General features: G+C 41.7%; 1 protein-coding gene across 1 annotated transcript in view; it reads right to left on the bottom strand.

The window, feature by feature from the left end:
• Window positions 1-17,896, bottom strand: part of LOC117519801 (golgin subfamily A member 4-like) — a 38,025-nt gene that overhangs the window by 15,087 nt on the left and 5,042 nt on the right. Inside the window, exons 2-10 of the mRNA XM_034181045.1 lie at window positions 14,771-15,634; window positions 14,370-14,607; window positions 14,110-14,336; window positions 10,714-12,225; window positions 9,232-9,378; window positions 8,906-9,022; window positions 5,911-6,033; window positions 5,725-5,781; window positions 5,052-5,588 (exon numbers count right to left, since the gene is read on the bottom strand). Of these exons, the coding sequence (XP_034036936.1) occupies window positions 5,052-5,588; window positions 5,725-5,781; window positions 5,911-6,033; window positions 8,906-9,022; window positions 9,232-9,378; window positions 10,714-12,225; window positions 14,110-14,336; window positions 14,370-14,607; window positions 14,771-15,634 (3,822 nt within the window). The remainder of the gene's footprint in view (window positions 1-5,051; window positions 5,589-5,724; window positions 5,782-5,910; window positions 6,034-8,905; window positions 9,023-9,231; window positions 9,379-10,713; window positions 12,226-14,109; window positions 14,337-14,369; window positions 14,608-14,770; window positions 15,635-17,896) is intronic.

Genomic DNA, 17,896 nt, shown 5'->3' with positions numbered 1-17,896 from the left:
GGTATAACTCACAAACTCGCAGCTTAAAGCAGATAACCTGTAAGTTGGAGAGGAAATGGCGTCTCACTAATTTAGAAGATCTTCACTTAGCCTGGAAAAAGAGTCTGTGGCTCTATAAAAAAAAAGCCCTCCGTAAAGCTAGGACATCTTACTACTCATCACTAATTGAAGAAAATAAGAACAACCCCAGGTTTCTATTCAGCACTGTAGCCAGGCTGACAAAGAGTCAGAGCTCTATTGAGCCGAGTATTCCTTTAACTTTAACTAGTAATGACTTCATGACTTTCTTTGCTAATAAAATTTTAACTATTAGAGAAAAAATTACTCATAACCATCCCAAAGACGTATCGTTATCTTTGGCTGCTTTCAGTGATGCCGGTATTTGGTTAGACTCTTTCTCTCAGATTGTTCTGTCTGAGTTATTTTCATTAGTTACTTCATCCAAACCATCAACATGTCTATTAGACCCCATTCCTACCTGGCTGCTCAAGGAAGCCCTACCATTATTTAATGCTTCGATCTTAAATATGATCAATCAATCTTTATTAGTTGGCTATGTACCACAGGCTTTTAAGGTGGCAGTAATTAAACCATTACTTAAAAAGCCGTCACTTGACGCAGCTATCTTAGCTAATTATAGGCCTATCTCCAACCTTCCTTTTCTCTCAAAAATTCTTGAAAGGGTAGTTGTAAAACAGCTAACTGATCATCTGCAGAGGAATGGTCTATTTGAAGAGTTTCAGTCAGGTTTTAGAATTCATCATAGTACAGAAACAGCATTAGTGAAGGTTACAAATGATCTTCTTATGGCCTCAGACAGTGGACTCATCTCTGTGCTTGTTCTGTTAGACCTCAGTGCTGCTTTTGATACTGTTGACCATAAAATTTTATTACAGAGATTAGAGCATGCCATAGGTATTAAAGGCACTGCGCTGCGGTGGTTTGAATCATATTTATCTAATAGATTACAATTTGTTCATGTAAATGGGGAATCTTCTTCACAGACTAAGGTTAATTATGGAGTTCCACAAGGTTCTGTGCTAGGACCAATTTTATTCACTTTATACATGCTTCCCTTAGGCAGTATTATTAGACGGCATTGCTTAAATTTTCATTGTTATGCAGATGATACCCAGCTTTATCTATCGATGAAGCCAGAGGACACACACCAATTAGCTAAACTGCAGGATTGTCTTACAGACATAAGGACATGGATGACCTCTAATTTCCTGCTTTTAAACTCAGATAAAACTGAAGTTATTGTACTTGGCCCCACAAATCTTAGAAACATGGTGTCTAACCAGATCCTTACTCTGGATGGCATTACCCTGACCTCTAGTAATACTGTGAGAAATCTTGGAGTCATTTTTTATCAGGATATGTCATTCAAAGCGCATATTAAACAAATATGTAAGACTGCTTTTTTGCATTTATGCAATATCTCTAAAATTAGAAAGGTCTTGTCTCAGAGTGATGCTGAAAAACTAATTCATGCATTTATTTCCTCTAGGCTGGACTATTGTAATTCATTATTATCAGGTTGTCCTAAAAGTTCCCTGAAAAGCCTTCAGTTAATTCAAAATGCTGCAGCTAGAGTACTGACGGGGACTAGAAGGAGAGAGCATATCTCACCCCTATTGGCCTCTCTTCATTGGCTTCCTGTTAATTCTAGAATAGAATTTAAAATTCTTCTTCTTACTTATAAGGTTTTGAATAATCAGGTCCCTTCTTATCTTAGGGACCTCATAGTACCATATCACCCCAATAGAGCGCTTCGCTCTCAGACTGCAGGCTTACTTGTAGTTCCTAGGGTTTGTAAGAGTAGAATGGGAGGCAGAGCCTTCAGCTTTCAGGCTCCTCTCCTGTGGAACCAGCTCCCAATTCGGATCAGGGAGACAGACACCCTCTCTACTTTTAAGATTAGGCTTAAAACTTTCCTTTTTGCTAAAGCTTATAGTTAGGGCTGGATCAGGTGACCCTGAACCATCCCTTAGTTATGCTGCTATAGACTTAGACAGCTGGGGGGTTCCCATAATGCACTGAGTGTTTCTTTCTCTTTTTGCTCTGTATGCACCACTCTGCATTTAATCATTAGTGATTGATCTCTGCTCCCCTCCACAGCATGTCTTTTTCCTGGTTCTCTCCCTCAGCCCCAACCAGTCCCAGCAGAAGACTGCCCCTCCCTGAGCCTGGTTCTGCTGGAGGTTTCTTCCTGTTAAAAGGGAGTTTTTCCTTCCCACTGTCGCCAAGTGCTTGCTCACAGGGGGTCGTTTTGACCATTGGGGTTTTTACGTAATTATTGTATGGCCTTGCCTTACAATATAAAGCGCCTTGGGGCAACTGTTTGTTGTGATTTGGCGCTATATAAATAAAATTGATTGATTGATTGACGACAGTTCTTTGATTCTAATAAGATTTTTACTTTGCTGGATGTTTTTTCTTGATCTTGCTCATCAGCCTTCACTCATTCGGTGATTTACCTTGGTGGAAAAACTTATTTTATAAAAAAGATTAAAAATTAAGTGCCAATCTGCCTTTGAAATTGTAACCGCCACAGAGGAGGTAACATTTTTAGTCATATTTGTCCATTTGGCTACTCTGTCTGTGGACAGCTTCACTCCAAACAAATCTGTTGGAGGAAGGTTGTCACATTTTGAGGGAGATGTGAATCCAGGATAACTATAAATTATTACTATTATTTTTTTTTTTGTCTAACTGACTTGTGTTCTTTGAATGCTGTAAGAACAGTGTCCCCCACTGCACTTCAACTTCTTCAATAAACAAAGAAACAGAGGACAGTTGGTCCTCAGATGAGGTATGTTCCCCAAGTGCTTGATTAATCACAGCTAATCAATGGGCAAACAAATGTGACAAGTTCAAACAATTTTTCCAAGCAGAATTGCATTTCAGCACTTTCAATTTTTGAATTGCTCCATTTGTCCATTTTATCTTGTAAAGTGACTTTTGGTTTTGTTTGTCAGATGAAACAAGACCTGAATAAGGTGTATTTGGAATAGTATGACAGGGATTTTTTAACCATTAATTAAGTAGAACACTATGTTATGAAAATAACTGTTACTTGCAGCTATAAACCAAACAGTGGCAACACGACTTTGGCTTTTGAAATGAAAGAAACTGACAAACAAGCTCATTTCAAACTATATGAAACTTCAAATCCACACATGTTGAGAGAAACAGAGGAAGAAGCATTTGCTTTAGCTACATTCACACACAATCCTTTCCGCAGAGTTGTGCATTGTATGACTTTTAGAATAGCGTGACCAGATGTCCCCAATTTCAAGGGACAGTCCCTGTATCAGATAACCTTTTCCCAGCTAAAGCTGTCCCTGGATATGTCGCTGATTTTAGCACTTTATGAACGCAAAAAAGGGGGAAAAAAAAGTTGTTGCCCACACACCAGAACAACATATTTTACGGTAGCCAGTTGCCCTGCTGTTGACGTTACCAGGAAGTGCGAGCTTTGATCAAGCAGAGTGGCCTGGTTCGAACAAGAAGACCCTGAGTATTTTCTTGAAAACTGGACTCTGGAGGCATAACATGCACCTGACTACATTAAATGGTGTGTGTGAAGTAGTTTATTTTGTCTGGGCTGTGGGTGAAGTGTGCTAAAGCAAGGATGATTGTTGTGATAAGTGCAGAGACATCTAACACCGCTCACTTGGCACTTAGAAAATGTGTGACCATTCGCGCTGTTAGCAGTCAGCAGATGATCACTTTCAAGCTGGATGTGAAATTTGTCTAAGTGCTCCATGAGTGTGGCTTTGCAACCAGACACAGTGACACGTCGGTGTGTGCACTGAACTGACGGGGTATGTCTGCCAACAGGAGCAGCTGTGGAGTGCTATGGTTCTGGATGTCCCAGCTGGAGAACACGCATCATGTTTGGACAGACATGAACTAACAACTGTCCACTGTGATGCGTGTGTGTCTGCTTGCTGTCCTCAAGTGAACATACATAAAAACATATGTCACTGTTTCAATGGGCTGCAGCGAGCGAGCGCACTGTGCACACACTGACAGGCTATCCCAGGTGAAACTGGCTGTCAGATCACAACACGCAGTGGGCAATCTGAATATCACATCACCCACGTAAGCTCTGTTCCACATGACGTGGTGTCTGTCCTGCGGGGCCCGGTCCACAAGACACGCGTGTCGGGCAGGACATGTGCGCAGGGCCGGCTGGACATGCCACCAGCAGATGTGGACAATAATGTCCTGCTTCTCATTCATGTCATTTCATGACTGTACGTCTGTGACCATGGGTCATCTACAGAGGAACAGACGGTTCATACCTGTATTGTCCACTTGATAAGAGGGATTCAATAAAATGTGGTGTTTTTATATGGTGTGCGTTTTTATTTTATTTATTTATTTTTTTTTACATACGTCCATGTCCTTCTTGATATCAGGCATTTTCCCACACCTTTTGTAAGACAGTGATGGTAGCTCAGTGGTAATGTTTCTGGCTGACAATCAGAGCTTTTGGAAATTACAGGTTCGAATCCTGTGGGTGGCATGTATTTTTTATTATTTTTTTCACAGCAGCTGCGCGACATGGTTACACATGCTGCAGTTTCTCGCACTGTGTTCCCATGAACACAAAACGTCACAGCATGTATTTTTTTTTTTCCACAGCAGCTGCTCGCACTGCGTTTTCACGTGCATGAAACCGTCACAGCAGCATCATTCACACCTGTCCTTTGGCTCAATGTTTCTAACAGTCGATTGATCTTTGCACCTCTAGCTGCAAGATAATATGGTATTTATTATTTTTGAGATTTTATGCTAAGAAACTGGAAGGGATGGACTCATCTAATTGTCTATTCATTGACTGTGTTTCACAGTGCACAAAAGCCTCAGAATTAAGTCTATTAGCACAAAATAAAATGTTTTACATTATTTATGTATTACATTTTTCACTTTCTTTACAGAAATGATGTTTCACAATTTATGCAGTAACTACAGCTTGAAGCCTCTGCAGTTTAAAACAGATCCTTGAAAATGAAGCAGTACTGTTTGATGTATCTCACCTGTGTTGCGTTGGTGCTATAACACTTTGTCAGTGTTTGACCCACAGGTGATGGCGATTCCTTTACAACATCTTGCACTGGCAGAGATGAAGTTGGCACAGGCGAGTTGGCATTTTCCTTTTGCAGTTCTGAACGAGCAGGTAAAACTTCACTACTGCAGTTTTTAAGATTTGCCGTAGATCCTGTCACGATGATTTCATGTTCTAGTTCAGAACTGGGTATGAATCTGTTTTGGTAAGGCTGATTTACAGAAGGTAATGCAGTGGTGCAGCTCTGATCAGGCACAAATCCAACAGCATAGTCCTGAAAATTTAAAGTCAATCCTGATGTAAATCCACTATTGCAATCCTGGTTCCTTGCAGTGTTCCTCTGTGTAAATGTTGCAGCGTAGTCCTGCAAAGCAGCGTCACCGAGCAGCTCTTGAACCTGCTGTGTCAGCACCGAGTCCATGCAGCCTTGCCTGTTCATCGCTTTCACCATCTGAACCAACATGTTGTTCCTCTCTTTACACTTTGCCACCAGGCATGAAAGTTTGGCCTGTTATTGGACAAAGCACTTGTCAAATTAAGTACAAAACCATTTCAAAAAACACTCATGTATCTTAAAAGTCATTTAGAAGAGTGATCAGTCATGCAAAATGTCACTTGTTGAAATCACTCATCCATTTCCTCACCTTTAAAGAAGCTGTATCCAGATCTGCCTGGCTCCTGTTTTTCAGCAGTGCATCGTACTACAGATAAAAATCCCATTACATGCACGAAGACGCTTTTACAAGGCAGATTATTAAAAAACAGTTACCTCAGCTCATCGCCTACAGATAATTATAAACCAATAAATCACAAACTAGCTTGTTTGTTACCTTGGCTCTGATGTTGTTGTAGCGTGTCCGGAGTGAGATGAGAACCGTGCTCACATCATCCTTGGTGCCATGCCGTCTTTTCAGAGCAATAAACTCTGAGTTAAGCTCATCTAGAGCCACGGTCTGTTGGGTTTTGCACACACAAAGATTCATGGCAAACTAACAACAGCTCCACAGTGTCACTGCATTTCACAAACATTCATGACTTATCTGTTTAAATGCAGTCCAAACATCTGCCTGAGGAAATAGGATTCCTTAAGGGCTTTCAGTTCAGTACAAAATGAGCAAGGCAGCACATCTGTGCCCGTGTGTGCCATGTTTGAGCTTCAGATCTGCACATAGGGCAGTTTGAAAGTACAACCAATTCTTCATCTCACTTCTGTTTGTCTCCAAGTTTTGCCAGACTAATTTGGAGTGCAAAATTATGTTTTTAAAAGTCTTTTTGATGTGTAAAGTAAAGGACAAATGAGGTGTAATTGGACCCATTTTTTTTTAGGTCATCTGGCCAAAAGGTCAAGATGATAATGCGATCATGAGGTCTTTGTCTGTCTGTCATCCACATTTTACCAAATAATGATTCTTCTGTCTCAGTCCTTATTGTTCTTTTTGTTTTGTTTGATAGAACGAAGGATGGCACACAGAACTTCTTCACGAATTTGAGAATTTTTAATTCCGAACAAACCCATAAGCTAATTAGGATCTTGCCCATTCAAAATTTTTCCTCTCTCAATTTTTCATGGATTTCAGATCTGATTGTTTTGTAGAAGTACACCAAAAATGGCGTGCAGACGTTCGTCATGGCTTTGCGAAATTACAACTTGAAATGAGGGACTCTTCTCGTTTTTCAGATTTTAGATCTGGTGGTTTTGTTTGATCACAGGTGGTTGTTTTCAGTTTGTTAAATTACAACAGGGTGGTACGATTACAGACGGTAGCATGGGGCACAAGCTGGATTTCGCAAAATGACATTATCAAAGCCATGGTAACATTTTACAATGACTTCTGGCCAGTTTATGTCCACTATCACAGCAACCTATTACTAATGCATGTGAGCTGATTAAGAATTGCAAACTGTGTTGCACTGTTCAAATAAGCGTTTCGCTAAGGATGGTGGAAAGAATTCTTCACAGATTTGTGCAATTTTAATCACTCATGTACAAATGACTAAAGGACATGTCTCACATTTTTTAACATCCCAGTTAGTAAGACAACATAAAAGTACTCATGATTGTAAGTGTCTCCGCACATATATGCTAATAATTAGTGATCGCTGATGTATTTTATTCCTCTCACTCTGAGCGTTAGCAGTGCGTTTCCCGAAAATGTTTCACTCGGCAATTCTTTGCATTTTTCAGTGTGTGACGTCCTTATTAGCAAAACAGAAACATCCCAATGACTGACAGACACAGGGAAAAGAACCTGCTCCGTCCGAAAACGAAGCTTCTGAGATGCTGTTCGAAAGTGATGACTCGGATTTACAGAGAGGAGATGACACGAGTGTCGGATTTTAGAGCCTAAAGTGTGGTGTTGCACTGTTTGTGTGGATGCTGGTGTACTGAAGCTGTGGACATGGACGCGGGACATCTGACACTGTTTTAACATACTGCCTGGACACAGAGATGGATTTGTTACATTGGAAAAAGTCAGAATACATTTCCAGGAGTTCATGGACGTCATTTTACGTGCCACGATCGAGAGACAGGAAGAGCTGCAGCCGCGGCGATCTCACGCGCACACTTCTTTGATCGCATGAAGTTTATATTTGGAAATTAATCCACAACACAACAGTGAGTCTGGCATGTTCAGCATTTTACCCCTTTTGTGTTTTGTGGCTAGATTTCCATTATTTATTTTGTTTTTACTTTAAGAGAGTGTAAATTTGGGGCTGAGTATGTGTGCTGCAAAGCTCGCTCTGTGTGTGTGTGTGTGTGCGTAGCTGATGAGACACACATTTTACCCCGGCAGCAGATGTATTTTTGGGGGGGGATTTTATTGGTAACAACACTCATAATTAATCCTGCACAAAACTGAACCTGGAGCAGAGATGGTTATTGACAGGCCGCGTTTCTGACTCATGGCCATGCAGGTGCACAGAAACCTACTTGCAGCCGCAGCTTTTACCGTGACTGCATGAAAATGAACGGTTATCAATTAAAAACGAGCCATTATAACACAACATCACACTTATGTCAACTTTGGAATTAATCTGTGCCTCCGTTCTTACGTTATCAGATACATTCCATTGAAGCGCACGCTGGGACGCTTCTAGTTGTGATGTCACTTGTCGGAAACACCACAGTACTCATGAGTACTTTGTCTCCGTAGCTGTTTGTTGTGAACGCCGTATACTTTGAAACCAGTCAGAAGTGCACAAAGTAATCCGGGAGGATCATCAGACGGTCACTAACAGCCTAAATCTAAATTGTTATGATTTTGGTGCGACATGTCCTTTAAAACTAATTATGTACTAAAACATTCAAAATGCATCTCCTGTCCTTCATGAATATGAGGATAAATCCTTGAATGCAACTTGCCAGATGACCTACTGATCCAATGGTTTTCTCGTTGAAAACCTACAGTCAATGTGAGAATATGTTCCCATGTTTGCACTGACTTCAGTCATCCACAAGCAAAGTCTAGGAGTATGTGCTGGTGCCACGCCTCACTGCACACTACAGAACTGCATTGGGGCCTGGGTGGCAACCCAGGCAGACAAAAGGTCCATCCCCACACTAACCTTAACCCTGCCACAGCCAGGCTAAGCTCACTGATTAGCATCCATTGCAGAGCACAACTGTATGTTACGACAGGAAGCACCAGTAATCCTTACTGTCAAACGCACCTAAACCACTAGACTATGGGCATCCTCAGCCTATAGTAATTAAATCTACAACATTTAACAGACCAAGGATAGAATGCATCAACTCACCTTGAGCTACTGCTAGCATTCAGCTTTATCTAATGTGATAACTTTAAGATATTACAACTTATTCACCTTAGCTTTCAGCTGAGCTGAGAGCGTCTCGTATTGCTCCTCTGTCTGCATCTTTAGTAACAGAAGGTTGGACTTCTCCTTTTCCAGATCTGTCATTCTGCTCTTCAGTGCGTTTACCTACAGCAGACACAGCATTGGTTAGAGTAAATGCAGAAACTGTGTTTTTATATTTGGCTTTAAGGGAATGCTGTTACAATGTGTAATTATAACATGTCAAATACACAAAATAAAAGCAAATTTTCAAACAGTAAATCTATTTAGGCTTAAACATGGCAGATTAAAAGAATGTCTGACAATTTTTACATTATGACCCCCCCCGTGCCAACCTGGGTGGTGAGGTTGTCATTTTCCTCCCTGGCTTCATCCATCTGATTGGCTACATGCGTCAGTCTTACTGCGTTGTCAGCTGCCTTCCTCTCTGCCTCCTGCCTCCTCGCTTCTGATTGGCACAATTCACTGTGCAACATCTTGCTCTACATACACACACACACACAAGATTACAACGATGCACAACTGACCTTTAAATATGGTAAAACAGATAACCAATAATTCACAATCTCACAACTTAAAAAACACAGATCAAGTCTGGAGGCATGCCCCAATGAGACGTGCCGTCATGTCCACCACATCACGGAACCACCCAATGTCGTTAACAGCCACCACCTAAGCAGGCAACTGGTCCATCCCCACCTCTCAAAAGTAACCATTGATCTGTTGCAGCCAGGTGAAACGAGGGTGTTGTCTTGGCCAGTTGTTACCACTGAGGCACCTACAAGTTGCATCATGCACAGAGAAAAGGACCACATGGCCAAATGTTGTCACTGACATTCTGTCACAATGCAAATTATACTCCTCAAGTTTCCATTCATTTGACAGTTATTCCAGCAGTACATATGAATGCTCCGAAGAGACCTAGTACCAAGGACATCTAGTCTTCAGCTTAGGTCAGTGGTTAGTATCAAAGTCTCACACCCATACAGTAAGACAGGAAGCACCAGGACCCAACAGTCTTGGACTTCAGTTTTCATGCATTCTGTTAAGAGACCTGATGACTTTGTAAGCTCTTCCCAGGTGTCTCTCAACCTCAAAAACCAAGGACCCAGAGATCTAAATGTCACCACCAAGATAAATGAATCTCTCTCTACAAGTCTGATATTTTCACCACACACAAATACCTTACTGATGGCGGCATCCAAGAAGTCACCGAAAGCCTGGATCCTGTTCTTGATCCAGGACAGTCAAACTTAGACACCCCAAATCCTCATTCAGCTTTTCAGGTGCACCAGTCAGATCCCACAAAGATCATAACATCATCTGCCAAGTCCTTTCTTTGCCAACAAAAACACCTTAGCTGCTATACTCCACAATCCTACCCAATATCCAGTCCATGTAACCACTGATCAGGTAGGAGCCATACATCACACTGAAGTATTCAACTACAGATCGCATCCTAGCTATGAGAGCAAGCAAGAACAACAGCAATGTTTCTTTGAAGCATATGCTGATTTTTGAAGTGTTTGACTCAGTTAATAAGCTACTCTGTATTTATGTATAAAAATGCAAAATATAACTTTGTAATAACTCTACATTCAACACTAGTTGTTTTACATAGTAGGTGCAACATCATTTTAGCATTTCAGACAAGGAATAATAAACAGCATAATAATAATATATATATATATACACAAGCATCTGTACCTCTGCTGGTGAATTCAACATTTATATCATCAGAATAATGAAACATAATATTCTATAATCACAAATATCTAGATTTGTGAATGAGTAAAAGGAAAGCTGCATAAACACACCTCTGTATAGGTCTTGTTGAAGTCCTCTTGTGATTTTTCCAATTGTGCTCCCAAAGCTTCAACCTTATTCATCAGGTCAACATGTTCTTCTGTCCCAATTACTAGAGTCTCTTTGGTCTCACCAGCACCATTTGGATTAGACTGATGCTGATTCTGAGCTTGCAGGCTGTTTCTCTCCTGTCGTAAGTCTTCAAGTGACATTCTTAACTGCTCTTCCTCTTGTTTCAATAAAGTGACTAAACGTTCAATTCTCTCCTTTTCTTCTTCCAAACTGAAAACTGATTTTCTCAGATGGTCGCAGTCTTCTTCTGGAGTGGAAGATGACTGGTCGTGGTCGCGCTGTCCTTTCAGACACTTGAGGGATTCCTTTAGTTCATCTCTCTCCTCTTTCAAACTGTGCACTGTCTGATATAACTGGACACTCTCTGCCTGCAAAGTTTGCACCGACTGCACCACTTGGACACTTTGTTCTTTGTTGCTTGAGAGCAATTCTAACAGGTTCTCTTTATCTCTTTCAAGAGCAGATAAAGACTTACTTAGCTGTTCTTTCTCCTCTTTCAGGACACTCACAGACTTCAAAATCTGAGCTTGCTCATCTTTCAGCCCATAGACTGTTTTGGATAGCTGCTCTTTTTCTTGTTTCAAACCAGCCAAAGATTGAGTAAGGCAGTCTTTCTCCTCCTTCAGTCTCCAAACTGTCCGAGTTAGTCGCTGTTTCTCATCAGTCTGCATTTGGATTGACAGAGCAACTTCTCTCTGTTCCTCTCTTGGAGAATTTAAAGAGCTGGTAAGTTTCTCTTCTTCATTTTTGAGGTTCTGGATTGACTCTGTCAGCTCATTCACTTGTTCAGATAAAGTACAGACATGCAGACTGCACTGTGGGTTATTATTTAATGACTCACAATGGTCACGGTGTGGAGATCTACGTGCTGAAGCTGTAGGCAAACTGTCCATTTCCTGGCTGGACGCCGATTCTGGTTCTTCTCCCCCTTGTATCACACTGTCCACCAAACTGTCCACATACTCCTCTACATTGTTCTGTTTACTTTTCATCATACATGATATTGCAGCTACATGTTCATTTGACCATGAAGGCCCATGCATGTCCTTGTCAGGCGACAAATGACCATCCACCACGTGCCCCTCACTCAGTATTAACCTTTGTTGCAGGTCCATGATGGTGTTAAGATCATCCTCAGTCTTCTTAGTGAGTTCTGTAATTAAACACCTCTGATCCTGGTTCTCCTGCTCTAGCTTTACTCCATCCTCTTCCATCTTTGAGACATGATCCCTCAGCTGTGTTTGTTCTCTCTTCATCTCACCTTCTCTGAGCTCAATGTGAGCCAACAGCTCCTCAATTCTGTCCGCCAAAGCCCGGTTCTCCTGATTTAAGGCCAGAATGAGATCATCCTGGACAAGGGCAAACATAGTGTTTCCTTGCATAGGACAGGACTGTAAAGTGTCAGCATTAGCACAGGTGCTTGTTGTGAGCTGTGCTGGCATGCTGCTAATCTGTGCACACAGAGAAACAGAATTCAATAGGTGATATCAGAATTATATGTTTTATTCACATTCAATATAAACCAATAGTATATTTGGACTTTGATAAATTTTCATTTTGAAAACAAATAGTGATTGTGAACTCCTCATCTTGGACAAAATGACGGGCAGCCCTGAATGTCTTCATAAGCAAATGCAAATAAACCATATTATCCACACAACATTACAATTAATGAAATGTCCAATGTTAATGAACAAAAGGAAAAAAATGAAATAAACATGCAAAACATTGAAAGAATACAAATGCAACATACGTATACTCCAGATACAGTTATTGGCACCTTTCCCAAATATTTAGTTGCAGAACTTTTGGCAACAATTCCGGGGTGTAAACATTTATTGTTGCCACTTAGAAGCTTCTTGCACTGTCTGCTGAGAGTTTCTGCCACTTTCCAATTGCTATGTGTTCAAGCTCTAAAATCTGCTTTTTTGCAAAGCCAGATTTTGCCTCTCCAAAGGGATTTAGGGCAGGAATCACTGTAGGCCAATTTACAATTGGCCATGCTTTTCAACCGTTCTTTTGTTCACATGGATGTGTGCTTTGGGCAACTGTCCTGCTGAAAGACCCAAGACCTTCACCTCAAACCTGGTGTTCTGACACTGGGCAAAACATTTCACTTAAAATGTCTTAATACCTTCATCATTCCTTTGATACATCCAATGCCCCATTACACAAGTCAGCAAAGCAGTTCCACAACATGATGGAAACTCCATCCTGTTTTTGTATGCATAGGCTGTTCTTACTGTAAACAGTTTCATTTCGCTGCATGTAAATAATCTGATGCTCTGCTTTCCCAAAGACGTCAACTTTTGTTTCCATCTGTGCCTAGATCATTAGCCCAGAAATATCAGTCGTGCATTGTTGTGTCCATCAATAGTGTCTTTTTTAGCTTTCATCATGCAACCCTACTTAATTTAGACTGCTGTATATATTACAAGCTGAAGCCACCATTGTGTCTTCTAGCTTCTAGATTTGACACAATATTTCGAGTAGCAGCTTTCTGTTTAACACCCTGCAATAAAGAAGATGTGATTGGTGAACTAAAAAATGGAAGAGGGTGTATGTTCATTCATTTTCTGCCACTTATCCAGTGTGTGATGTGACTGCTCAATTTAAGTTAACCCTTAATGCACCTTATCCATAAAATGAGATGTTTATTTGGTTTAAGGAGACATTTTTAATTGAATTTATTTTCATTTATATAGCACTAAATCATAACAAAAGCTGTCTCAAAGCACTTCACACAAGTGAGGTCAAACCTTACCAACCCCTAAACTGTAAAACCCCTACACTACCAAAACTCCCTGATGATATTGAGGAAGAAACCTTAAGCAGACCAGGCTCAAAGGGGTGACCCAGTGCTTAGGCCATTCTAACAATTACAAGGTTTTGCAAAGTCTTACAAAGCTGTAAAACCTGTTTTATGTTACTTCAGCTTTCTAAAAAAAAAAAAAAAAAAGACACTATTTGTATAACTATTTTCCTGCATTTGTATCGTTTCAGTTTCACACTTTTTTGCATTAAATCCAGTATTCTTTTTGCATCTTTAACTGTTTTTGCAGGAGGCCATGTAGCATAGTGTTACCATTGTGTTTACTTTTCTTCTGCTTTGCATTACTATGGAGTTAATTTTTATTTTTCAACAGGTTAGTGTTTGCAATAGTCTCACACTTTGTTCATTGTTTTCTCCCCAAAATCTTACTTTAAACCCCATGACTCTTGACTGGAGTAAGGGGGTATTAGTGAATGAATGAAATAAATTTTGGTGATACAGACCACAGCGCATTCAACTATTAAGAAAAGTGTAAGAGGGCAGAGAAAACCATGTGACATACCTCTTTTTTTGAACTCATCTCTTCTGGCTCTGCTTTCTTTTCAGCCTGGCTCCTGAGTTGTAGTGTCAGCACAGCATTTTCTTGAACGAGACGATGCACCTGCTCTTGTGTTTCCTGCAATGTCACCTCTAGGTATTCACATTTTTCTTGAAGGGCCTCAACATCTCCAAATCCCAGGCTCCTGTATGCTTCCCTCAGAGCATCAGTTTCCTCACTGTGGATTTCTTCCAAATTCAGAGCCCCTTTGGAGCACCAGGAACCTATATCAAGTCCTCCCACTTCTGTTGTCTCTGTTATTAAGGAAAGGGGCTGAACATTGGTGCCAGTGTGGGACAAGACGTTCACATGGTCCTTTTCAGACATAAACAGAGTTTCAGATTTGGCAGGTGAGGAGTTGTCCTGTGTGTTTTGTGTACTCTCTGCTGTAGCCTGGTGGTGAGCAGGTGAAACTGCAGATGATTGTAACTGGCCTTCGTGCTCATCTGAAGTTAGTTGAACCTGCAAATTTAATATCTCTGGTCAGACAAAATTCTGAAATGATTTAACTGAAAATGAACTGATCATGTATTATGCAAGAGAGATTATAATTCTGTACTCTTTACATGTCTGTAAACCTTGATGTGCACGTATACAGGAACTTAACAAATCTCACATTGCGCACCTTTATGGGGATCTCTGCTAAACAAGGCCCCATGGCATTGCCATCTGACAGAGTGCTGGAGGGCAGAAAGCAAGCAGTTGGAATGGAATTTGGCAAACTGGTTCCAGGACTTCTACTTGTGGACTCTAGGAGTGCATATGACTGAGGGGTGGTTGGGTTAGCAGACTCCCTGAGGCTCTGCTGGAGTCTGTGGATCTCCTCTCTCAGCTCTTCCGTCTCCCCCATCAGGGAACTTTCAGACAGCTTCAACCTGTGGACCTCCGCCTTCAGTTCCTCCACCTTGCAGCTGAGGAAGTGATTATTCTCCTGGGTGTCCTGGAGCTTCTCCATCAGTCCCCTACGTTCCATTAACGCACTCTCTTCTCTCTCCAGTAACACCCTGAGATCCTCCTGGAGGCTCAGGATGAAGCTTTGTAACTTGGCCTCATTGGAGTTCTGTCCTTCGCTGCCCTCATGCCCTCCATCTCCATGACTTTCCAAACATGGCTGCCATTGCTTCCTCCTCTCTTCCTTTTCCTCTCCTTCTGCTTTTCCTTCACCCTCCCCCCTCAGTGAAGGTAGCTTCTCTTGATCTTCCCAATGTGTTGCCGTCCCAGCAGTGATTCTGACTGCACTGATTGTCATTGACTTGTTTGTGGCAGCAGTCACGGTCACATCCAGTAGCTGCTTTTCTAAAGTGTAGATCCGGTTTTGCAAGGTCTGTTCTCTGTCCTGGGCCAGGCTGAGTTTGTGTTGGAGCTGGGTTTTATAGTTCTGGAAGTACTGAGCTTGGCTACTCATCTCCTCCTCTTTGGCCTTCAGTTGCTTCTGGCAGCGCAGCAGTCGTTCTCTCCACACCCCCTCCCCTTGCATCTTCTCCCGAGTCTGTGTAGGAAGGAGAGCGAAGAGGAGACACCAACTGAGAACAGAAACAGCTATAACAATAACAGTTCCATGACAAAAAAGAAAAAAATTTCCTTTCTATCATATTAGAGATGAAAGAAAATCATAACTTGTAGTCTACGATGTGTGCTGTTATTTAGAGGATTTGAGAGGAACACTTTTTTGATGCTACACATTTTTAAAAAAGCAAAACTGATTGGACAATTGGATGCTGGGCTGTTTCACAGCCAGAGTTTTGCAATTCGCTCATTATTTCATTGAAAAGAAACTGGGACCGGCTCCAGCCTCTCGCCACCTGATCTTGGATAAGCGGTTGAAGATGAGTGTGTGTGTGTCTAGAGTTGAATTAAAGCAAGGGTCACCAACCCTGTTCCTGGAGAGCACCTGCCCTGCGTGTTTTCCACATCTAACTACTCAAGTCACACCTAATTTCTTTAAAAAGTGGTGTTTTCCAGCTCTTGATTGGCTGAGCACATCTGCTAGAGTTAACTGCCTGGGAGTGGAACAGGGAGAGTTAGAAAACACGCAGGTATTATGACCCTGGGGTCATATTTAGTGTTTTTGTGGCATGTAGGTGTGTTTACCCTTCCTACCTAGGTGAGGTGCTGTTCCACTGCTCTCATTGGACCGACATCTCTGCTATTTTAGCATTGTGGGATAGCTCGCGCCCCCAGATTGAGCTCGCCGGACTACTTTAGCGAAACTGCTCAGCGTGTAGCTCTCGTTGGAGCGACAACACACAGAATGTGTCTCTTCCCAGATAGATCTGTTTTAGTGCAGCTCCTTGTTCTGACTAACTATTTCTTTTTGTTAGTAGGGATGAGAAGCCATTTTTATTTTGATAAAGTTTTCTCCTGTTTTTGCCTAGGAGGGTAGGTAAGACGACTGTTTTTCTTTTGTTGTTTTATTTGATAACTAGGTAAGAGCAGGTGTTTGGAAGACTGACCTTGTTCTCACCCTGAAGTCTTGTGGTTTAGAATAATAAATTTGTTATATTTTGAACTGCACACTTGGTGTTTGCTCATCCTTGAGAGTAAGGAATGAGGGGGAGGCACCTTTATTTATGCTGTGGTTCACTCCTAGGCCAGGTCATAACACAGGGCAGATGCCCTCCAGGAACAGAGTTGTGACCGCTGTTCCTGGAGGGCTGTAAAGTGTTTGATATCCCTTGAAGTTTAGTTAAATCAACAGTTTACATCACGCATCCACAAAACTGGTGCTCATGGTGCTCATGCATGCTAAATATAAATGATGCGCAGCAAAAGCACAGAGGGAACCGCTTTTCCTACAATCTGTTTGTCCTTTTTTTCCTCCCGAGAAGTGCTTCCCTCTGTGTTATGGGCAACCATATATAGGGCATCATGCGCAACACTGCTTGCAGATGTAATCAAGTTACTTCAGAGTTGATGTCCTTTCTGGGGGGCGCTAGAGGGAGCTTCAACATGTGAGACGTGTTTGGGCGAGCTCCTGGCGAAAGTGTTGATAAATGTATACATTAGTGCTTTGAACGCTCCTTTATTGCTGTCCAACAATCAATTTTACCTACGTAAGTGACCAGAAACTGCTTTTGCTACTTATTTTTTCCTTCAATGGCTACTACGAGGCCCAAAGGGGAGTCGACCAAATCAGGCCGCTCAAAGCCACGATACTCGCCTGACCCTGAGACACAAGAGAAGCTCGATGGTAATGAGGCCTTGCTGCGGAGACTTGAGGATAAAATGGAGGATATGCGTACTGATATAATTTCTAAGTTTGAATCTGTGGTCTCAGAGACTGTTAAGAAAGACATAACATCTGCTTTGAAACCACTGGAGGAGAAGGTCGTCTCGTACGGCGGAGCTATACGGGAATTGGCGCAGTCGGCTAATGACAATGAAGGTAAACTAACTAGCCTTCTGGACGTGGTTGAAAAGCTATCATCTACGGTGCAGTCCCTAAACAAAAAGTGTGAGGATTTGGAAGCTCGCTCCCGTTGGAATAATATCCGAATTGTGGGTATTCCTGAGGGTGCAGAGGGCCCTCGCCCCACTGACTTTATAGCTAAGTTTTTACGGGATGTACTACGGCTTGAAGATTTACCTATATTGGATAGGGCTCACCGCACGCTACGTGCTAAACCAAAGGGCGGTGAGGCTCCGCGGCCAGTGATTGTACGAGTGACCCAGTTCCAGACCAGGAATATTATACTATGCCAAGCCAGTGAAATTTCCCCGCTGATGTTTAATGGCAAGAGGGTGCACATTT

The sequence above is a fragment of the Thalassophryne amazonica genome, chromosome 11, assembly GCF_902500255.1.
Source record: "Thalassophryne amazonica chromosome 11, fThaAma1.1, whole genome shotgun sequence".
In the NCBI taxonomy this organism is placed as follows: domain Eukaryota; kingdom Metazoa; phylum Chordata; class Actinopteri; order Batrachoidiformes; family Batrachoididae; genus Thalassophryne; species Thalassophryne amazonica.
Note: the sequence above shows the minus strand (reverse complement) of the source record. Positions and strands in the feature narration are given on the sequence as shown.